The sequence below is a fragment of the Lytechinus pictus genome, chromosome 2 (genome assembly GCF_037042905.1).
Source record: "Lytechinus pictus isolate F3 Inbred chromosome 2, Lp3.0, whole genome shotgun sequence".
NCBI lineage: Eukaryota > Metazoa > Echinodermata > Echinoidea > Temnopleuroida > Toxopneustidae > Lytechinus > Lytechinus pictus.
The window spans coordinates 19991460-20015897 of record NC_087246.1 but is presented as its reverse complement, the minus strand read 5'-3'; the positions used below and the strand labels follow the sequence as shown (position 1 = coordinate 20015897).

The 24438-nt window shown below is 36.3% G+C and overlaps 2 protein-coding genes across 6 annotated transcripts in view; one reads left to right on the top strand and one right to left on the bottom strand.

Annotated features, from left to right (window-relative positions):
* The window catches only part of LOC129254606 (NADPH--cytochrome P450 reductase-like), a 39436-nt gene extending 33488 nt beyond the window's left edge, over positions 1 to 5948 (top strand). Inside the window, exons 15-16 of one of the 2 annotated variants that reach the window (XR_010296323.1) lie at positions 357 to 711; positions 3056 to 5948. Coding sequence is in view for 1 of the 2 variants with exons in the window: in XM_054893110.2 (XP_054749085.1) it covers positions 357 to 501 (145 nt within the window). In the remaining variant the exon portion in view is untranslated. Of the gene's footprint in view, positions 1 to 356 lie in introns of both variants that reach the window. The other variant, XM_054893110.2, reaches the window with a different exon arrangement.
* A 4138-nt stretch (positions 5949 to 10086) lies between these two features.
* LOC129254605 (uncharacterized) overlaps positions 10087 to 24438 on the bottom strand; it is a 19531-nt gene continuing 5179 nt past the window's right edge. For 3 of the 4 annotated variants that reach the window (XM_064112456.1, XM_054893109.2, XM_064112451.1), the window contains exons 4-14: positions 24169 to 24311; positions 22252 to 22418; positions 20979 to 21082; positions 20694 to 20744; positions 18840 to 18924; positions 17995 to 18080; positions 17348 to 17500; positions 16349 to 16475; positions 15735 to 15893; positions 14291 to 14428; positions 10087 to 13142 (exon numbers count right to left, since the gene is read on the bottom strand). In XM_064112456.1, the coding sequence (XP_063968526.1) occupies positions 10599 to 13142; positions 14291 to 14428; positions 15735 to 15893; positions 16349 to 16475; positions 17348 to 17500; positions 17995 to 18080; positions 18840 to 18924; positions 20694 to 20744; positions 20979 to 21082; positions 22252 to 22418; positions 24169 to 24311 (3757 nt within the window). In that variant the 3' untranslated portion in view covers positions 10087 to 10598. The remainder of the gene's footprint in view (positions 13143 to 14290; positions 14429 to 15734; positions 15894 to 16348; positions 16476 to 17347; positions 17501 to 17994; positions 18081 to 18839; positions 18925 to 20693; positions 20745 to 20978; positions 21083 to 22251; positions 22419 to 24168; positions 24312 to 24438) is intronic. The other variant, XM_064112461.1, reaches the window with a different exon arrangement.

Here is a 24438-nt window from a genome sequence, read left to right as displayed (position 1 = left end):
GGATCAATGTTTCCATGGAATTTACAAGTATGGCAGAGATACCATTGTTGTAATTCAATTAGAATATACCCCTAATTATCTGTCAAATAATGTAAAACAAGTTTAATTCACCTTAAAAAAATTCCCCATCAGTCAATTAGAATTTGGGAGCCCCAAGCGATTCAAACTTTATCCCAATTTTATATTTTATTACTATTTAATCGAGAAATTAAAGAATGCATCAAAGAAGTTCATACAATATCACACAATGATTTACATAATATGCATCCACTGGGCAGCCAAGGATAAAAGAGTCAGCTGAATAATTATGGTCAATAATGACTAATCAACTCGACTTGACCCCTAATTCTTTACAGTGATGCCCGCTTCATGGCTCCGGATGTCCAGCGTACCATCCGAGAGATCATCTGTCAGGAGGGCGGCAAGACCCAAACAGAGGCAGAGGATTATATCAAGAAAATGCAATCAAAGGGACGCTATTCTTGTGATGTTTGGAGCTAATCCTCGTCTCCTACCCAGTCTGATTTTGTAATGTGAAAGGGATGTGGTGACTTTGAATATATATGAGCTGTAAGGCCCTCTTTGCTGCCTGTGTATGTACTGTGGTGTAAACAAAATCAGTTCCTGAAAAAAAAAATGATCACAAAGCAGAAGTGTCAAATACAGTTAGAGAACACATTTTTTATAGAGAACCCAACCCCCCCCCCTTTTGTAATATTTACTGCAGTATTGTATTTAGGTGTACCTCAGTATGGTTTTCTAAATGTTGGTGTTGATGCAATTCCATAAGAATATCCACATTTTTGTATGCCCGTCCCCATTTTTTTTTCCATTTTTACTTTAAAGTACTTGAGCCTTGTTAATCTTAGAGCATAGGCAAATGTTCTTTGAACTTGAAATCAGAGATGAATCATGACAAAAATTTCCAGCATGTAAGGGGTTGAACAGAAATGTATTATGGGATTTCCCATTTTGTCATAGTCATAGAAGTCTTGACAATTGATATAACCAATGGCTTATATTCTGGGATATGCTTGTACGCTCCTGCATACTCCTGTATGCTTGTGTAACAAAAAGCTTAGCATCTGATTGTAGGGCTGATTTTTACATTGGAAAGCATAGGTCACCCACCATGTGCAATCAATCTTATACATCAATTGTACGGTCAGTCGCCAAGTTTTGTGTGGTAGGGCCCTGGAAATCAGTAGAAAAAACCCAGACATGTATGAATACAATTCATTTCATCACGCCACCCCTAACAAAGTTACCAAATTCAGGTTTATTATACTCCGCTTTACATTGGACATCCTTGGTCTATTTGCATATATCAGATTGGAGTTGTGTTCATCTTTTTATTCTTATATTTTTAGAATAAAATTGGTAAAGCCTTAAAATGGGAATGCCTATTATTTAATATTTATGTATAACATGATGAACAAACCCTTTTCTCAACCCCAGCCTTTTTATTGCAGTTGATGTCTGCATAATGTTTATAAATTTTCGAGATGCAGAAACTTATTCCAGTGAAGATTTAGTGATTATTTGAAAAGGAAGTTGGTTTTGAATAACTTTCCTCAAAAGGGATGGGATCGCTTAGGCGCCTCAACAGAATTCTGTGCCACTTTTGGCTTTGTCTTTTATCATCAAACCCATTCAGCATCTTTTTCCTTTTTAACACTCTCATTTTCTTCATTGACAAAAGAATGGGTTAGGAGCATCAGGGAAAGCTGCTCTAAATTTCTGCATACGGAGTAGCTGCTAAAGACAATGTACACATTAATCCTTTATTAAAGAAGTAGGTATTACTAATAAGGGCCATAGCAGACCTCACTATCATTGTTATATAAGAGAATGTTACCTTTTTTTATGGTATCATCTGAAATTGGAATAGTAATCATACTGTTTATAATAATGTGAAACACGGATGATTGTATTATTAAGTACTTTGTCAATGTATGGAACTTGATATAATTCTTGTATAATTTATATTAGAACTGGATGGCACTTCCAGAGAATTACCAATGCAGATAAAGACTTACTTTAGACATTGGTATCCTCGTGTTAGACAGTAATGTAAATTGGACAGCCTCCTTCCAGGTTAAGTATGAATTTGAATGAATTCATTACAATGTTGCGCACTCATGAAAATAATTTATCTGGTAACTTACTGTTTGTGTCACAATATTGTACTTTTTATTTTATTAATATCAGATAATTGAAAACATGGTTCAAGCTTTTCTATTTCTTTGCATGATTAAAATTTAAGCTGTTATTCATATTGTTTTTTTTTTGTGTGTGTGTCTTGTGTAATTTAAGTGAATGTCTTCTCACTTTTATACCTGTATAACAACCTAACCTCACAAGAGTGTCAACTATCAAATGTTTCTAACTGCTATTAGACAGACATGGTGGTACTGGTCACCAAATTGAATACTTTTTAGGAGAATGTCAGAGGAAGTTCAAGTATATGTCATATTCTTTATGATAATCCCAGAGTTATTTTTTCAAGATTCTCTCTTGATCTTTATTTTACAGAATGTTGTATGCGCAAAATATTTGCTTATTTTTTGTATTCTATTATTATTCTAGATTTTGGAGATGTTTACTCTGCAAGGTGCTCATACAGTGAGAGAATTAAAGACAGTACATGATATCTTTAATCTTATCATAATCTTTTTGACATAAATATTGTTGGATATTGGACAGTAAAAATGGGCATTGAACTGCATACTCATAGATATAAACAGAATAATAGAATTCATTCTTGCATATGGTAGGGGCTGTGTTTATGAACCTTTCGCACAGGTAGTTAACCAACGTTGTCACTGCGCAGCTACATTGACCTGGGGGGTGTTTCACAAAGACTCAGTGTGACTTGGAGTCATGCTTAAAATGCCGATGCGCATATGGTGCAACCTTATTGATTGGTACGCAGGAGCGCGTATCCTCTTGGCAAGATTTGACTAATGGGGTGTTGCGTTTTATTCTGCACGCAACTGGGAATTCAAGTGTGACTCCAAGTCAAACTTAATTCTTTGTGAAACACCCCCCTGAGCTATACTGACTTGAGAAAGAGGGGTCACGTTTGGCGCAAGCGCTTTTTACTTGGCATGACACAGGCATTTGCTCTGAGTTATTTATACGTTCACTGAAGCAAGATGACGTGTGTGATTAGTATTATGCATCCTTTTCTGGAATTAGTATTCATATTAAGTATCAACTCTTTAAAATTGCAGCTTAATTCAGGGTTTTTGGTATTCTGGAAAATTGATTGTTATAATAACTTATGGATTTGGACTGTCCTCTGATTTATCACACTGAATTTTTTTTTTTTTTTGATGCGGATTACTAATATTTACAGAATTTGCAATTACTAACAGTGCCGTTCATTTTGTTTGGGTGAGGACAATTTTCTTTTTCAATTTTTTAGATTTGTTTTAAAATTTCATATCAGAAGTGCTTTCTTTAATGGCCTTTTATTTACCTTTGCATAGTCAAAGCATCATGTACAGAATTGAAATTAATAGAATTACAATGTATTGAAAAATCAGTATTTAGATATTTATCGTTTATGGCTTAGATATATCATGTAATGAACTGAATTTATGAAATGATTGTTGTGTCGATGTATCAAATAAGTGTGATATGTATATCGCTATATAATTGTCCATTGATGAATAGTTATATGTATTAGATTATATTGCATTCCATTATGTTTTTCATTTCACAAACTTTTAAGTGTAGATTGAATTGTCTTTTTTATTTTTTTCTCATTTTGTTTTCCCCTTTTTTTTAAGGAGATAAATGTTATAGCAGTTGCATTAAAGTGGTTGGTTTTTACCATGCAATTTAGATTTTTGGTAAGCAAAAAGGAACACTAGGAAATGGTTGTTTTGAAAATGAGTTTCATAAGTATTAGTGTTTAGAGTATTACAAAATTAATATGAGAATTATACCTGCTAACGAAGGAAAAACCTGTGTCTAAGATGTAACCTGACATTTCACACTATGTTGGCTGCAGAAATATCTTCAAGTTCCCACTTCTCAATTGAAATGTTGTATGGACTAGCCAAAGAAATGTGTACATAGAATACTATAAGTGCACTAGCTCTGAATGAACATCCAAGTGCCACTGGTGTAGCCCTGTCGAACTCCAGTTATGTGTGTTCAGTATGTTTATATTCATATACACCTTCTTGTGAAGAATCAGTATTCAGTCTTGAAAACGATACTTGATGTGATAATCTAGAATGATGTATTTTGAGAATGTAGAAAATACTTGAGAATAGGTCAGAATTATTGCACGTCAATAGTTTTCACTTGTTGCCAGTTGCCCGATAGTCTGCAGGTATCCTTCCCCCCTTTTTTTACATTTGTAGTGTGAAAGTCCAGAAAAAATAGGGGGTATTATGACAAGAGTAAGCTATTCACATGTTCTCACACAAAATGGAAGCATTTAAGATGTTAAGATTCTCTGAAGATGAAATTAATGTTCTTAAAGAGTGTGATATTGCTCAAGGTTCTTTCACAAGATGAGAGCATGGGTCGGAATAAAATATCAGTACTTGTTCAGATGTCAGTGGAAATGGGGAACATCCTAGGATAACATAAATCACTTCTTCCTTTCAAAATCTGAATATACCTCAAGGGTTGATCCATCATATAAATTACTCATTAAATGCCAATTCAGGCTGACTCTGTTGGATGTGAATCCTATGTGAATCCTTTTAGGCCCTGTCTTAGAGAGACTTGTAATTGATGATCTCATTTCAATTACAGAATTCCTTTGGATCCATAAACTGGAAAGTATAAATCATTCTAAAATGTTCTCCAAACTTGTTGAAAATGTGTGTGTGCATGATTGTTTAGGTTACCAATGGACAGTGTATGTACCTTCTGGATGACTAATAATGACAATGGCAGCTGTCCAGAGTTGTGATTGGTTAGATCAATTGCAGTGCTTTGTAAGGCGGGGCTCGGCATAAAAGATATCAATTGTCAAAACTTAGTGTAATGCTACAGCCACATCAATGTAATCAACTTCAAACTGATCAATGGTATGTCATTGGATATCACATACTAGATTTGGGACCCGTTGCATAAAGATGGGTTTAAACACGACTCAAAATTCAATCGCAAGTCCCCTAATACGCGCATTTCATTCATTGAAAGTCAAGTTGCATTTGATTTTTTTAAGTTGCATTTGATGGTTGTTCTTTCTGCAAAGGGCCCCAGGTCAGTCTTTAGTCAGGTTTATGCCAGTGAGAGCCTTGGCATTACTGTTTAGTAATCTATTGCATGCTGTGAATTGAAAGTTACAACCAAATGTAACTATTGATATATCCCTTTATGTTAAAAGGCCCTGCTGTTTGGATCACATTTATACAGGAATCTTGGTTCAAAGCTCACATGACAATCTTCAATTCTTGGGAATATGCGTTGGATGTTATTGGCAGTCTTAGGAATAGGAATGTCTAAACTTGACATTGTGATTACTGTAAAATAATTAGTCTTTAAATGTGAAGACAAGGAAGTTCTGTTCAGAGCTGTTTGTAACCTTTAGAGATATCACTTCACACTATGTGTATATACTCAATAAAAAGGTGAAAGAAGTTTGTAATGAGTACTGTCAGTGAAATCAGCAGATGTGTGAATGTAATCTTTAAACAAGATTTTCATTGTGAAATGAACTTTTTAACCATACTCAAATGTGAGTTTTGGAACAAGATTTTATGTAAATGGTATGTTTATCAAAGAATCATGAATAAACCTATTGCTCAAGCCTTTTCTACTCAAATTGCAACAATATAACAAATACATAACCAGTAGATGTTTGGCAGACGTTCTTACTTTATTAGGTCATTCTTTGCCATCAACATTTGTATAAATAAAATGAATGTTAAACATAATTTTTGATATAAATAAAATCAGGTTTAAAGATAAATAAATATGCATGAGTTGTGTATTTTTTTCTTGTTGGGCACACAGGTCAAGTCTATTCCAACCAAATATTAATTTGAATAACAGAAAACTGTAACCTTTAATATAATGCATTACATTGTCAGCATATCACATGAAAAAAAAATTACATTATGGTACTAATAGGAACATGACATCTAGGCAGACAGTGAAATGTAACAGGCTAAGTGAATGGGAGATTAATTTTACAATACAGGGGCCCCTGTATAAAAGTTATTACTGTAGTCACTTTGCCATCCAATGGTAACTTCCCCGAAATCCTTGATCCTGAATGGCTACTGCACATTGCGACCATGGTAGTTACCATTGGATAACAATGTTACTATGATTGTAACTTTTCTGCAAAGGGGCACTGGCGTAGTACCCAGGAGCAAACTAAGTGCAAGAGAAAAATGGGGAGGGGGGTGGCAGGGTTAATAATGCTGCTCTTTACTGCTTAAGACTTAATAAGTGAAGTTTAAGTGTCATCAATTATGTGAGGTGAATTCAAAGTTTCAACGAGTGATTAAACAGTTTTTACAAAACTTGTACATGTACTTCATAGGAGTCATGGCAAATTGCAGCAAATGACACTCTCTGTAGCAAAATATTGTATGTTTTACATAAGTAAATACAATCGCATATTAGAAATTTGTGGCTATCCGTTCTCTAGTTCTTTGTTAGTCATTTCATAAAATGAATAGCTTTATGAAATACCCTATGATCACGTGCAAATAAAACAATACAATTTCAGTCTGCACAAGTAAAAAAATAGCCTAGGTCAAAGCGGAACAGAATACACAATGCATACTGTGTTATTTACATTTTCTCAGTCAAATTTTACCAAAGTTGAACATACTGGTACATTTACAGTCTCAAGAGACTTTACCATATTCCATTCACATGCAAGTCATGATAGATAATGGCAAAATAACATACTTGCAATGAAATCTATGTTTACAAAAGAATGCTTTTACAACACTTGCATATTTCATCTTCACGGTTATCCTTTCTTAAAGGTTAAGTCCATCCCAGAAAATGGTTGATTTGAATCAATAGAGAAAAATCAAACAAGCACAATGCTGAAAATTTCATCAAAATCAGATATATAATAAGTTATGACATTTGTAAGTTTTGCTAATTTTTCACAAAACAGCTATATGCACAACTCAGTGACATGCAAATGAGAGTCGATGATGCCCCTCACTCACTATTTCTTCTTTTTCTTTTTTGTTTAATTGTACAATATTTCCATACTTGGCAATGAGGACCAACTTGATTAAACCATGAACTGTTAAAATAATGGTAATTCCACATGTTCAGGGAGGAACAAAGTTTTGTTTCACTGATGAGGAGAAAAATTGAATTTTTCATACTAAAATACAGGTTAAAGTGAAATTAAGGGAAACTTTAAAATGTCATAACTTTCATATATTACATCTGATTTTGATGAAATTTTCAGTGGATTTTTCCCCTTTTATTCAAATCAACTTTTTGCTGGGGTAGACTTGTCCTTTAAGTCATTCATAACTCAATGATTATATTTCGGAAACATCTTTTGATCACATATAAATAAAACAATAAAATAACACAATTTGACCTTCCATAAAAGAAATAATAGCAAGAGGGAAGCAATTTTCAGAATAATATGCAAAGCGTGTGTTGTTTGCTATTTATCATTCAAAACTTTGCCAAAAGTTGAGCACATCTCTGCAGTCTCAGTAAATTCAGCTTGTGGCGATACACAGGACACAACTGCTCCCCTTAGGTAAGAAAAAGCCTGTTGGTTGTGTCAATCATAAGTGTGCATTGTGCACAAATACTCTCCCCTATTTCAACCTTTTTTTCCGTCTGCGTCACAAACACCTGTATTGATCCATGTATATATAAAGGTAGGTTTTACAATACAGTGCAAAATACCAATAGCCATTAAAACATATACCAACCGGCTCATGAAACTAATGATCATACTTTTGACCCAATCATGCATGGCTTATGTTCATGCCTGGATGTGAATCCATTCATAGAAACTGAAATTTAGATAAATGTGATCTTTTTTTTTTGTTTGGCTTGGCAGCGCAGCTTAAAAAAAATCATTTCAATTTTTTTTTTCTTTTTCTGGCCATACATGTTATCAATGAGATTGACCATGATTAAACCAAATGGCTCTCATAGTAATGCAATGCAATGAATAGCACCTCATTATAATATAAAATATTATATTTTGATAAATAATAATGTTCACAAATCTTGTGACCCCAATTGCACATCATGTACACATAATGCACATCATAAAAATATAAAAAATAGCAACCCAATAGTAGTTGCTATCTACTCAAATACAAAAGTACAAGATCTTCTCTTCGCATAATCCTTGACTATGTCTCATAAAAATATGCAAAGGAGGCAATCTGCTGATAAAAATTACACTTCTTCAGTACTGTAAGGTTTCTGAGCACACTATTAAATGAACATTAAGTATTTTTTACAATAAAAACATAAAAACAACCATGTTGGTTTCTCCTCCTTTAATATTACCAAAATTTCAAATGTGCTGACATTGACCCTATCAACTCAAGTTTTCAATGGAAATCATATTAAGAGCCACATTTTAGATGATTAAAATAAATGATCATACATTAAAAACTTGTAAAATAACTTTGACATTTGGCTTATCATAATCAGCTGTTTACTAAATCATGCATCACTTTATTAATGGACAGCTTCGTGGACAACGCCCGCACATGACACTATACATTTAAATAAACATATATATGAACTAGAGATGCTCGGCGGGTCGCGCAGCCGAGCACATGTATCCCCCGAACCCACCAGGTCATCCGTCATTGCGATATATATAGAGCTCACACTGAAATTTGACAAATAAATACAATTATCATGGCGACAATGACCTTAGCATACAGGTCCCCCAAGCCCATCTACCATCCAAGTGTGGTTGAAAAGTGACTTACGGTTGCGGAGAAAGAGAGTCTTGCATGTAAACTTTAACGTTGACCTGAAAATGACCTTTGACCTTACCATGTGACCTCCGACTGCAGCATAACATGCAGGTACCCAAAATCCATCTACCATCCAAGTTTGGTTGAAAAGTGACTTACGGTTGTGACGGTTGTGGAGTTGTGTCATAAGGTTTGTGACGGACGACGTTTGGATCCCTCAGTCTCGACAAAAACTCTTGTTACCATGGCAACAATGTCTCCGCCCACACCAAAATCAATAGGCGGCTTTGCTTTATCATAATGGACCTTCATGCCACATTAAAAGATGATCGGAGAAGAAATGCAGCTGGTAGAGCGCTCACAAGGACATCTCTGCTATTTCCACAAAAACTCTTGTTGCCATGGCAACAATGTCTCCGCCCGCATCAAAATCTATAGGCGGCTTTGCTATACCATACTCGACCTTCATGCCAAATTTGAAGATGATCGGAGAAGAAATGCAGCTGACAGAGCGCTCATAAGGAAATCTCTGCAGACGCGGCGCGACGAGGCCAAATCCATAGTATCCTCCGAACTCTGTTCGGGGGATACAATAAATACATAGAACTTTAACAGATAACAACTGACAAGTTAAACACTCTTGAAGAGGTTTGAACAATAAATCTCTTACTAATACCCCGGTCACATTTGCTCTATGGCGGCCGTACAGCGAGTCAAAAACAGCCGTTTTATTAATTTTTATTCAAACCACCTACATGTAGCTGGAATAAAAAAATGTTAAAACGGCCGTTTCTACCCACCGTACGGCCGCCGTAGAGCAAATGTGACCGAGGTATTAAGAATAGTCTCATACTTGCACACAAAGTAGCTTGTTATGAAAACTGAAAAACAAGAACATATAACAGATATCAAGATTCTAACTTCTGAGGCTATTTGCACACAGACTCACTCTAAAGAATGAGTGTTATCTTCAATCTTTTGTATGTGTGTTAAGGATGAATAGAAAGAACTAGATGGATTCTCTACTGCCAGCAGAATAAATCTATGCCTTTTCCACCGCCAGATCAAGTACACACCTAACTTCTTTAAGTTTAAAATAATAACCTCTTTGACCTTAGATCTCATGATGATCAAACTAATCACCTCATCGTCACTTTTAAAAGCATACTTGTCAAAATAAAACATAACGGGACAGACGGACCGACAACACAAAAACAAAATGTCCCGACAACCACCTACAAAGGGCAAAGAAAATAAATTGCTGTTCCTAAAAAAAGATTCATATCAAATTTAACCTTTATCTCCTGTCGGTTAAAAAGGTACTTAAAACTACTGGTTAAGGTTTTCTAAATTAAGAGATAAAAGTTCTTGTACTCGAGACTAAGTGGAATGCAAGAAAAGTTTTTCTCAATCATATATTAACAAAAGGACAATGTCTAATTTTTGGTTGCTTTAAGATTTTGGTACCAAACTCATCACTTACACTGATGTACAGATTCTGACAACAATAAAGTTTACTAAATTTCCTTTTCCCAAGCAAATAATATGTGGCATATCTCGGTAGTACAGTGTTACTTGGTAACAATTATCAAATATCTCTTCTAAAAATCAACTTTTTTTTTTCAATTAAGGCCTTTTGTTTGTTAACTTCTGATGAAAGAGTAAAAACTAATGTGATCCTTATTCAAAATCAAGCGCCTTTCTAACAAGGTGCACTCTTGGAGAGGAACGTAGTCGATGTTGAGAGCTGACTTTGGAGCTTCTTGGACTATATTGTGTGGATACTGTTCTTGTACCAGAATCTCCACTAGTCAACGACCTAGTACCTTCTGATCTTTGAGGAATATCCTTGTCATCCTTTGTCCTGCTTTCTGAAAAGCTGGCTCCTGATGTCTTTGGTCTTGCATGACTCCCTTTGCCATCTGCTTTCATCCTGCCTGAACTTCTTGCATTCACATTGTTTGACCTTGCTGGTGACTCACTCTGTGATAGTATTGGGTCAAATTCTTGGGTAGATGGAGGATCAATGCCAATGTTTGAGGAGCTTCTACTGTGCAATGCAGCATTCTCAGCAGAAGTTGGTATGGAAGCGGGAATTGTAGAACATGAAGACTGGTCAGCAAAGCTTTCAGAGAAGGATCGTTTTCTGAGTGACCTGACCCGAGGATGGGAAGATTCAAGTGACACTGGACAATTCCGTCTGGGAGTTACCCGACCCTCGCATGAGCTTTCATTCTCCCTCGATACAAACTGCCCTTTTGCATTTCTGCAAGGAAGGAATTGTTGTCTAGGTGTGACTACTTGATCAACATTACTCTTATTAATAGAATGAATTTTTTGTGCCACATTTCTCCTTGGCTGTCTTAATTTTTCTCTAAAGGAAGTGTCACTGTCTGGAAATCCTTTTTCGGCAGAAGATAGAGATTTTTCCTCAAGCTCTTTCCTTCTATGTGATCTTTGAAGATTCAAAGCAAACCTATTGCTGACCTGTGAGTGATCTACCAAAGAATCTGACTTGGTTGTATCAACTGGATTATCTGCCCTACATTCTTCCTTCATCAATCCTAAACTGTCATTCGGCTTTCCCTTTTTAGGTGATGTCTCGAGGCATGTTGGATCATCACCACCTGCATTTTTAATCTCTTTGGCAATGCTAGAAAATTCTAACCTGTAACTATCATCTGAAGAGACTCCCAAAACATCTGCCTTGTCTTGGTGCTTGGGTGACCGAGGTGACCTTCTAAGCCCTGACCTTACTCCACAACTCGGCAATATACCATTTTTTGATGAATCAAAAGACATTACAGATCGTTCTGTCATCTGTCTGCTGGCAGCATCATACATGTTTGGTGAGTTTGAACTTTCAGTCTTCTTTCTGTGATTCACTACTCTTGTCCGTCCACAGCTTGAAATTGCTTCATTTGCATGATATGTCTTGCTGTCTAAATCGTTTGAAAGTTCTCGTTCATTTGTAGATATCCTGTTTTCTCTCACTTCTTGAATGATAGGAAATATTTCATTGCCAGTGTCTATTTTCTTGGTTTTTCCTATAGAACCTCTGTTCTTGTCAATGTGGACAAGTTTATCACAAGTGTATTTAAAGATTGGGGAACCTTCTTGAAAGTCATCAGATTCCTTTTCTGTGCTTCGATGCTTTTTAGGTGTTCTGTCCATTAAAGATTTTACAGAATAAGCATCCGGAATTGACTTCCTGTACCTGCTTCTTGTTACCACACGAGAATCAGTGGATCTTACTTTTGATGGATTTTGAGGAGGAAACATTTTCCTCAGGTGTCTGGCTTTTCTCAGAGTCAGATAGTCTGAATGATCGGTTTCTGTGTCATAAATGATATCAACACCTCCAGACTCCTCACTGCAAGAATCAGAAATGGCATTGTCTTCCATAGGGTTGCTGCTCTTCTGACAGACTAAAATTTCCTGTGCCTTCTCACCCTGGTAAGGGCTAGGAGGAACAAGAGCAACATTATTGACTTGCTGCAGATCTTGCTCACTATTTTTCACTTCCTTCTCCATTCTCAGATTATCTCCTGCACATTCCAACTGTTTCTCTGAAGACCCTTTCTCTTGGACAGTTCCAAAGACTACTTCAACAGTATCATGTGGCTTGCCTGCGCTGGGAGGTATTTTAACATTCTTGGATATCTCTTCACACTTTGCTTTTGCCTTCTTGCCGACTACGATGTCATTACAAGGTTTACCTTCTCGCTGTTTCTCATCCAACTCACTATCTTGTACAATGATCAGTACTTCTTCGCTTTTCATTTCATCACTTTCTTGATGTAAAGTTCTTGCTGTGCTGGCCTCATTTTTAGAATTCCCATTTACCTTCTTGCCAACATCTGGAAAATTGGCTTTCATCCGTCTCTTTTGGCCCTTCCTGAAAGCATTTCCCTCCTTTGTCTTGCTTATAATTGGTGCTCGGGTGGAAGCGCCCTGCGATCTTTGATCTGTTAACTTAATTTCTTGAGAAATTACCAAAACTTCTTCTGAAGGCTGTCCTTCATCATCGTTCTGAGGAAGTGTCTTTCCTACAACAGACACTCTTTGATCTTGCACACCAAGTGACTGGACAGTTTTACTAGGATCTCGGTAGAATTGGTTGGCAGGTTGATCAGTTTGTTTACTTGATTCAGTACATTCAGTTTGACCCCTACGGGCACTGGTATATTTGGAGTGGTTCCCTGATACTTCTTCCACATCAGACTGGTAAAAACAAATAGCAAGTAAGAAAAGAAAAAAATCAAATCAAATGCCAACATTATCAAATACACTGTGTAGTTCATCAAAGATTGTCAACATTCTATTGGAAAGTGTAACAAAGATCCCTCTTGAAATTGCTCCATTTTGTTAGTGTTGAATCTGCTGATTTGATACGTTACTATAAATATTCCTGCTGTTATTTCTCATTTTCCATTCCCCCTTATTTCTTTCTCCTCCCCTCCTCCTAATTCTTCATCTCATTCTCTCTTCCTTTCAATCAGTTTATCATATCCATCTTCAATCCCTCACTTCTTTGTTATAAGAGAGCAAGGTTAATTTCCCCATCTGCAGATGGCATGCCATGGATAATAAAGTTCCTTTAGTGCATAAATGATCAGTAGCCAACAACAACAATTACTTTGATATTCCCTTTATGTATGACTGCAAAATATGCTGTCATCATAAGACTTTCCTATTCTATAAACCTTTTTTCTTTCATTTTAACAAATCATCATAGCAGGGCAGTCATCCACCTGAAGCATTTAAAGGGAAATGAAAGTACCTTTGGAACAAGTGGAAAGAGAAAAATCAAAGAATAAGATCAAAGTAAGTTTGAGAAAATTCGGACAAATAATGAGAGAGTTTTGAGCATTTGAATATTGTGATGACTAATACTATGGAGATCCTCCTATTGGCAATGCGACAAATATGTGTGATGTCACATGTGAACAACTTTCCCTGTGAGGGACTATAAAATACCCCTAAAATGTCATTTTTTTGCTCTTTCTTATGGTGATACAAACTCTTTATCCAAAATATATTCTTTTAAAATCCGTATTACATGCCCTCTTATAGAAAGAATACATGATCTACTGATAGATGTGATAAAAGAGGCAGTTTAAGTGAAACATATAGAAAAATAATGGGAAAGTTGTTCACAAGTGACATCACACATCTTTGTCGCATTGCCAACTCGAGGACCTACATTATGATAATGATCTAAACTTCAAAGGCTCATATCTTTCTTATTATTTATTCAATTTTTCTCAAACTTTTGTTGATCTGTTTCTTTGATATTTCTGTTTTAACACAGGCTATCTTATTTCAAAGATTTCGTTTTCCTTTAAAAAAAAATATTACGTCATTTATACCTCTAGAATGACTGCATCCCCATCAATGTTAATAGCACCGGTGCAGTCAGGACTATCTGCTCCATCATCCATCATTCCAGATGACTTCTGTGCTTCTACCGGGCTCACTGATCCTACATGTAGATGGCTATACAGAGTCTGCAGAAGGAATTGCAAGTGTAAAAAATTTACATTGTTTAATTTTGGTAGCTTAAAAGTCTGTAGGTCCAGCTATGATTTCACAGAGGTTGACTGACAGCATATAGATCTAGACTGGGTGGGTGATATAGCTGTTCATAAAAAGCAAATTTACGACGACTGGTGATTCTTTCTTGGGCACTAAATGAACACTAAATGAAAAGTTTGGTATATCATTTGCCACAACAAAGGATCGCCAGTCGTTTGTAAAGTCGTTCGTAATTTACAAAACAGCTATATGAGACACCCACCTGGTCCATTTACATCATTACTCTGTGAAATCATGAATTTCAAACTTAATAAGTGGAACACCCATTCAGTTTATTCTCTTCAAATTTACCACAACTGATATTTATATTAATATTAATCCATGGTCATTGAAGGTCATGGTCATGGTAACAGAGATTTATTTTCAATCGGTCTAATGCCAATTTGTCAAATTTTCCAACTCGTCTTCTATAATTTAGTCTACCGTCAGTTTGTCCACTATCCACATGGTCTAATTTCCATTTCGTCCACTCACCATTTGTCTAATAACCATTTGGTCCAATAGCCATTTAGTCCATACACCATTTGGTCTGATTGGACTAAGTGTTAATTGGGCGAAATGAATGAAAATGAATAGATATTAGATCTAACTGGTTATGAGACAAAATGGTCAGACGAAATGGTGATTAGATGAAGTGAAGATTGGACCAAATGGTTATTGGATCAAATGGTTGTTGGGAAGAAATGTTGCTGGACGAAGTGGCATAAGACTAAATGAAGGTACACCATGTGGTGAGTGGACAAGTTGGCAGTACACAAATTGGCAATTTACCGTCATGGATGCCCTTTTGATTAGACTCAATGCCCCTCACATTGTCTTTGGAGATATCTTGTAATTTTTTTTCCTTCATTTTCTTATTTGTATTGGAACAGAGAAACGTGTCCTATAGACAAGTGGCGTTGCCCTGAAAGTATAAAAATTTAAGACCTGGCTTTTCAAAGTCAAGTCCTTATTTTCCATGTGTAATTTGCAGAATTCAGGATTTCACAGAAGGGCAATTCCATTAAATTTGTATTGTCAGGGGAGCTGCTGCATGAATGTTTGTAACCAGATATTTTAATGGAAGTTGAACGAACAATATGAGGTAATTTCAATCAATTTTGTAATATTGTTTTGGCATGGCATCTCTAAAGAACCTTCTCTTAGGTTACAACATGGTATACCCACAGTACACTTTTGTGATGTGCATGTATTGTGGCCATAGGAATATAGACTGACCTGCTGAAGTTCATTGCAGAGGTCATGGGAGGCAATCTGAAGAAAATAACTAGTCATCAGATGATCCTTAGCATTGGTCGAGAGTTCACAGCTCAGATGAGGGCAGAGGTCAGCTAACCACTTTAATAGGCCATGAGGAGGCAAGAGGCTACGGTTAAACTGCAAATCATATGAAGAAACAGAGACACGTTAATAAGGATAGTAAGTACAAAGGATACCGAATTGTATGCATCAGAAGTCAGATGCAAGTTTGGGTGGGAGAAGCTTATGGAATATGAAGAGTTGTTTAACTACAAAGGAAAATATGAAAGGAATCTTGAGTTAAAACATTGGGCCATACCAACTGACTGACAGCAAATCTTGACATGATTTGGACAGCTGTGTATCCAAACAACTGATATCAAACAATGATCTGTGAATAATTAAAAAACATGTACAACTTGTACTGTACCATATAAAGATTTTACCGTTCATATTGATAATAAAAGTAAATCTGATGAAGCATCATAACTGATGTTTATTGTGCTCTTAAATTTACAGATTAAACAATCTGAAACATTCTTTTTCATAATATAATCTTTATACACTTCAGAGGGTACTAGCTGGTCACATACCTCCAGTTGTTTTGTTATTTCTGGATACAAGTCCCGTGGCAAGATATACCTGGCCAACCGACACACCAAGACATGCTTGATATATGAGGAAGGGGTGCATGGGTTTGGAGGGTGTTTCAGCACATGCCTACAGAACACAAGATCAAATAATGTCTGAGCTATTATAGTATTCAACAGAAGGGATGGTGAAAAAAAAAACAATTCTTTTCAGTGCAGCTATTCATCCATTTGAAAGATTTTGTTGAACTCAAATAATTATTCAATAATTGAGAAGACTTGACAGTAAAGCTCATTTATTATAACAATGAAGCATTTGTTCCTGAGAAGGCTGCATAAAAGTAAAGCTTCAACAAATCTATGAGGGGTGTATAGACTTCTGTTGGTTTCTGTACCCCCCCTCCGAGACTCAAATGTTTAAAGTTTACCGAGTGCATGGTCAACATGGTAAATATAAACTCATGCTCAAATATCGTAAACATACAAGTGCCTAAAATAGTAAAAACAGTAACTCTGCTGAAGTCAAATTTATTTTGTCTGAGTAATGTGTTTGAGAGCTTAAATTAGAAAATTAACCTATTTTGCATAATCTTCTACATTATTTCAGCTTCATTGATTCTTTATTTGATTTATCAACAATTGACTATGATGACTTTAATAGTACAAATGAACACTCCACATTGCATCTATAAATTTCTCTTCCTTAAAGTTGGAATATAGAAAGAGTATAAATGTTACACAAATCTTATTAGAAACAAATAGTATGGAAAGGACACAATTTGCCAATATGAATGCAAAGAAATGACAGCTCAAGCACAGTATAGCCGTCATAGGTTGAGAATTCTTTTTATCACAATCTCCTCCTCTTTATCATTTTATTGTTTTATGATTGTCCTCAGAAGTGTGAAATCTAAGGTGAGAATTAATGACATTCCATGACTCAGGGCAGGTGGAGTTCCCCAAGGCTGTTTCATAGGTACAGTATATACAGTTCCTACTTACATGATTGTAGGACGAAGATATGGAGCATCAACAGGCTCTGGTTTAACTAAGAGCTGCAGTACCACATCCATCAAGAGTTCTTGGTTTTCTAACAGGAGGCAGGCCTTGAAAAGGGTATGACGAGCCAACCGATGACTTTTATCCGGATCACACCTTGCAAATAGAATAATTGGATTATTCTTATGCTGTTTGATGGTGATATATGACAACTTGCCGAAAGGAAGAACAGTGTCTTTCCTACAGGAATCCTACAAGCGGCTTTTCATCACAGACAAAATAATGGGGAATGTGGGATAGCCGCTATGAAAAGACATGTACATGTTACTCTAACAAAATTACACCAAAGTGAGGAAGACCTACTTTTTAAAACATTTGTACATTGTCACAGCTTAGTCCATGATTCTACCATTATATCTTGAGAATTTTCCATTGAAATTATATCCACATTGTCATTCCAGTCATGACATCACTTTGGCATAACATTGATCCCCTTTGTTACTCTCCACCCAGGTGTAAATTGTAACAATTATCATGATCATCGTCATCATCACCACCATCATTATCATCATCATCACCATCATCATCATAAATCATCACCATCACCATCATCATACTTCTTGTCATCACAACCAGGCTGAGTAAATTACCTTGTAATGATCATGTTCATACTAGAGTAGAGCGATAACATAATAGCCATGAGACATCTGTAGGCAGCATCCTTACATAAAAGTGGCTGAAAAAAAAAAAAAAAAACTGAAATGCAACCACGACTGCAAAGATTTTAATGATGTTGAAAGGAGTCGTTCCAATAGAAAATGTTACATTCCATTATTATTAGAACTCAACCACCTTTTGACCACAACCGAACATCCATGCAAGAATGAACATAAAATAGATAAATGGCACATTGCATCTGCGATCAGCAGCAATCATCTTCCTGATCCAAAGTTTCAAACAGATGAATAGTTAAGTATTAATGGCCATCATACACGCATGCATTGCAATGTCCATCCATGTTATTGACAAACCAAATTGTCAGAGAAACCATTCAAGATTGTAAAGCTACATGCCGAAAGATTGGGACAGTGAATTTGATTTTTTTTTAAAGGTGAAATGGTGATGATAACAAAAAGAATATATTTGAATATAATTCGAATGGCGTTGATTTAATTTTTTTTATGAGTTTTAAATAGGTGTCTAAAACTCCCAAAATACATCAAATGTAAAGCACATACTCTGTTTAAAGACAGGAAAGGCAGGAATATCACACTTCCATACTAAAATCATTTAAAATATATTTGATTATACTATAGAAATAGAAGTTTAATAACAATCTTTTAAAATTTACACCATTGCTGACACCAGATGAAATTAGTTTTTAATAGAATGTTTGAATACACATGAAGGAAACACGAATCTATTTAATTTTCAGAAAACCATTGAATATAGCGGAGCTCCTCAATCTAATTAAAAAGCAATATAATTTGCTTACCCGTTTCTGGTCTGTATGCAAAATGTCACACTTGAAGTGGAAATATAGCATGACACTATCTAGAGCATTGGCAAGATCAGAAGCTCTGTTAAATAAAGAGGAATAGAAGACAGCAAATGCTCAATTGTTTTGAGGAAATAGAATGAATTAATGATTTTGATTCACAAGAAATGATGGACCCTGCTCTACAAAAGGAGAGAGTGGAGAGGAAATGGAAAGAAAAGACAGAGAGAGAGAAAAAAATAGTGGCATTGTTTATTACAGCAATATATGAACAGCTTGAAATATTGATGATTAAAGACAGAGATCAAAGGAGAACAAGAGTGTCGCTTAGGCGAGCACATAATACGCCCATCTGTTACGCGGAAAAGGGAGCTATTGGTCAAGCAAGATGGCGACTTCACCTTTGACCTTCTGACCTCAAAATCAATAGGGTTCCTTGGATCCATGCTAGTATCATACACACAAAATTATATGAGCCTAGGTTAAGTTAAACTGTAGTTATCGTGTTTACAAGGACTGCAGAAGGGTAAGATGAAAATATGTCGCTGTGACCTTGACCTTTTGACCTTATAATCAATAGGCTTCCTGGGATACATGCTAGTTACATACACACCAAATTATATGAGCCTAGGTTAAGTTAAACTGAAGTTATCGTGTTTACAAGGATTGCAGAAGGGTTAGATGAAAATGTCAGACGGACGGACAGACAGACGGACACCGAGCATGATGCCATAATACTTCCCGTCAAGACGGGCGTATAAAAAAAAGAAAAAAAAAGTGAATGAAGATCAATAAATCTTACAGAGAGGTCTTTAAAGTATGATTTGTTTTTTAAAAGAGAAATCAAAATGTCAATGACAACAAAAATCAAGGAAGTAGAAAGAGACAGGGAGTGACAGAGATTGAGAGGGAGATGAGAAGAGAGAGTGTGGGAGAATAGGGAAAGTTTACATTATTTCATGAATTGAACAGGTAAATATTAAAGCAGTTTAATCTACATGCTTTTTACCCATTGATGAGTGGATACCAGGCACGACCATGGGGTTTCGAAAAGCACCCTAAACAAGTATTTTCCATATTCTGAAAATGCACCCCTTAACAAATATTGGCGAGTGAAACCATACCCTTAAAAGTAGGCCTTATTGGAAACATAACGGTACTCTTGACAAATATTGACCCCCTAAACAAGTACAGCAATATTCTTATTGTTATGTCATTGCATGGACATGATCACGGATGTCGGCTTTACCTTTACTTACATTGGGTTTAGTACCGCCCCACCTCGCTCAAATTGGGCTCTAAACATGTAGTATTGGGGCAAAAAGTACATCCTTTATTAAGCATTTTAGTCTTCTAATACCCTCGCAAATTTGACAGTAAACAGGTAGCTTTCCTAGCGAAATATATACCCTTTTTTCAGTATTTTACTATTTTTGACATCCTTTTTATGTTAAGTACGTAACGTGCCCACTCTTGAAAAAGAGATCCTCTACGCATTTCTTTGGTCGCCCCTGGTATCCACCTGTCAATGGAAGTGCCCCCCCCCTTTTTAACATTATGGGATGACAGATTAGCTCATATCAATCTGAAGTCCTAGTTCCCACTACACAAAACTTTTAGATTGATCCAAGGTTTTTTTTAATGATAGATTGCCTTTATTTGAAATCATGTAAGATGCATCACAAAACTTGTTTCCTAGGCCTTGGCGATCTTACAAGAACAATTGGGTGAAAATTGAAGCAACTTAAAAAAAGTTTTTAAAAGCTTATCAAAGGCTCTAAAGAAAGATAAAACAGTGTAACATAACGAAATGATGAAAATAAAATGTGTAGTAATAATATTTACAATTACCTTGCAATGTTCTTATGCTTGAGAATACCAGCAACTTCTTGTTTAAAAAACCTGAATGGAATTAAAGACAATCAAATGAATTCATTTAATCTAGAGCCTTTGTCAGTCAATATATGAACACCCTGTAGTAATTTTAAATATAATGTATATCTAAAGACTGAATATTTCTATGAAAATTAATTCACTCAGCCAAATGAAATTAAAAATATCTTTAAAAAAAATAACACGGATAAACCAAGTGGCAAACCAACATCAAGCAAAAGTGGGCAGTGAGAATGTTCTTACCTAACTGCATGGTTCATCTTGTCATTGAGGGAGGCATTTTCACATTGATGAAACAAGACCGTCATTTCTATACAAAGTTCATTCACACTCATGGATCTTTTCACCTACAACGCAAGTAGAAAATTATTCCAGAATGAGAGGCGATTCTTGATAAATCTTACATGAAATCAAGTTTGGCCCAATTCTGATGGGATCTCAACCAGGAGGATTCAGAGCTTTAAGGTATATTAAAAATCAATTTCCATTTTTTTTGCAAAAACCTGCTTGCAGCTTGCAGGAATCCAAGTCTGCCCAAATGGCAAAAAAGAGAATATCATAGACATTGGCTTTGCAACATTCATTAAGCACAAAAAATTGTCCTGATTTCCCGTCAAATGGTCAAAACAATTTGAATTAAAATATCACCTAGAGTCCTAGATGAATTTCCTCATCAGAAGTGTCTAAACAGTGAGTATAGCGAATCTGATTCAGGGCACTGGAAATTTTTTTTTAGTGAGGGTGCTGAAGTGAATAACAAGCAAAAAAAGGGGATTTTCCTACAAAATGTCGTTCACTTCATTACATTTCTGACATTTATCATACCTACCAGACTTCCAGGGGATGCTGCCTATGGAAAATAAAACACACAGCACCCCAAGGAAAATTTAGGGGTGCTTCAGCACCCTCGCTTCCCAGGGCAATGGCCTGATTGCACATGACTGGCCAGCAATTAAGAGTCAAGCTTGCCACTTTTTAATATTCAAATAAACATAACAATAAATTTCCATATTTGTCTGCCAGCTATATCACTTGGTGGGAAGGTATCACTAAGATTTTTCAATATACTGCCACTGCCATGTTTATATAATATCAGTATTATCAGATCTTACACATGCAAAAGGTCTAAAGTGTCTTTGACTCATTCACGACAATTTCTTTTCTGTACCTGGCTTCTCAACATCCTTTCAAGACAGTTTGAGCACCATGTAAATTTTCAGCTTTGACAATCTAAATGAAATCCTAGGTTTTATGAGAATTCATTTTGAAATGTACCTCAAGGCCTTCTAAATTCATTAATCAAACTAATTAGAGCATATGCTGGTTGGAAATGACAATTGGATTTCAAAATTTCATTCTAAGATTGCTAACACTGCCCCCCCCCCCCGACAGATATCCATTAAAGGGACTTTTTGAGTAATCAAAGATATGTATAAAACAGAAATACACACTGAAAATATGTTGATGGGTGAGAAATGTTCATCAACAGAACGCTATTTAACAATATTATACTTACATGATGATCCTTTATGCTCGTCCAATCAGATCTTGTCTCAATTGGAGAATCTGGTGGAATACAAGATATGGACTGTTTCTTTGGAGAACAAGCTTTAACATGCTGATTATCACTGGCAGGTGTCCTGTCTGTTCTTTCATTGGAACAAGATGGCATCTCCTTTGTTTCTAATGGCATAGAGAATTTACAACAAAAAAATCAAATTATACATGTTGGCATTACATTTGATCAAAAGAAATAATTTAAATCAAATTTTCCACATTTTCACAGGATTAATTTTACATCAACAAAACAATGTGCAAAGAGTACAATACTATATGTAATTAAACCTTATGGCCCTAAAGGCTTTGAGAGTGAAATACTCCTCATTCAAATTTTCATGTAATATGTTTTGAAATATAAAAGGAGTCACATCATTTTGTGATTTTTTTTTCCTCATTTCTTTTGAGAACTCTTGAGACCAAATCGAAATGACTTGTGGGTCATTAATGTGGTGGGGACAGTAGTAGGATTTTTTACCCACATTATTGAAATGACTGGTGTGTCATTCCTTGATGTGGAGGTGGCAGCAGTGGGATTTGAACCCACATCATTGAAATGACTGGTGTGTCATTCCTTGATGTGGTGGTGGCAGCACCAGGATTTGAACCCACACCATTGAAATGACTGTTGTTTCATTCCTTGATGAGGTGACAGCAGTACAATTCAAACCCAACCCATTGAAATGACTGGCGTGTCATTCCTTGATGAGGTGACAGCAGTACAATTCAAACCCAACCCATTGAAATGACTGGCGTGTCATTCCTTGATGTGGTGGTGGCAGCAGTGAGATTCAAACCCACACCATTGAAATGACTGGTGTCATTCCTTGGTGTGTCATTCCTTGATGCGGTGGTGCCAGCAGTGGGATTTGAACCCACACCATTGAAATGACTGGTGTGTCATTCCTTTATGTGGTGGTGGCAGCACCAGGATTTGAACCCACACCATTGAAATGACTGGTGTGTCATTCCTTGATGAGGTGACAGCAGTACAATTCAAACCCAACCCATTGAAATGACTGGCGTGTCATTCCTTGATGAGGTGACAGCAGTACAATTCAAACCCAACCCATTGAAATGACTGGCGTGTCATTCCTTGATGAGGTGACAGCAGTACAATTCAAACCCAACCCATAGAAATGACTGGCGTGTCATTCCTTGATGTGGTGGTGGCAGCAGTGAGATTCAAACCGACATCATTGAAATGACTGGTGTGTCATTCTTTGATGTGGTGGTTGCAGCGGTGGGATTTGATCCCAAGCCATTGAAATGACCGGCGTGTCATTCCTTGATGTGGTGGTGGCAGCAGTGAGATTTAAACCCACACCATTGAAATGACTGGTGTGTCATTCCTTGAAGAGATGGCAGCAGCAGTAGAATTCAAACCCAACCCATTGAAATGACTGGTGTGTCATTCCTTGATATGGTGGTGGCAGCAGTGGGATTTGAATCCACACCATTGAAATGACCAGCGTGTCATTCCTTGATGTGGTGGTGGCAGCAGTGAGATTTGAACCCACACCACTGAAATGACTGGTGCATCATTTCTTGATGTGGTGGTGGCAGCAGTGGGATTTGAACCCACACCAATGAATATGACTGGTGTGTCATTCCTTGATGAGGTGGTGGCAGCAGTAGAATTCAATCCCACACCATTGAAATGACTGGTGCATCATTCCTTGGTGTGGTGGTGGCAGCAATGGGATTAAAACCCACACCATTGTAATGACTGGCATGTCATTTCTTGATGTGGTGGTGACAGCAGTGGGATCTTAACCATCATTGTCTAAAATAGCTACGGACTAAACAGTAACATTTATTACTGGCTTTATTAATAATTTCATTATGATTTTTCATAATTCATCTAGTTCACTACCTTGTTTAGCAACTTCCATCTTAGATGTTCCTTGGTCAACAGAAACAGTAAGAGTGTCTTCAAAGTTCTGAAGACTTCGTCCAAAATGAACCACATCAGGGTCTCCAGGAGCATCTTGGTGTTCCTTGAGGTTCTTGATGCACCTTGGGAAAAATAATTATGGAAAAATAGTGAAAATGTAATAATCAGTATTCCAACGGTTAACTGAACCAAAACTTCTACTTCTTTGATGGTTCTCATCAAAGAGTACTACAAATCCACAGATGATTG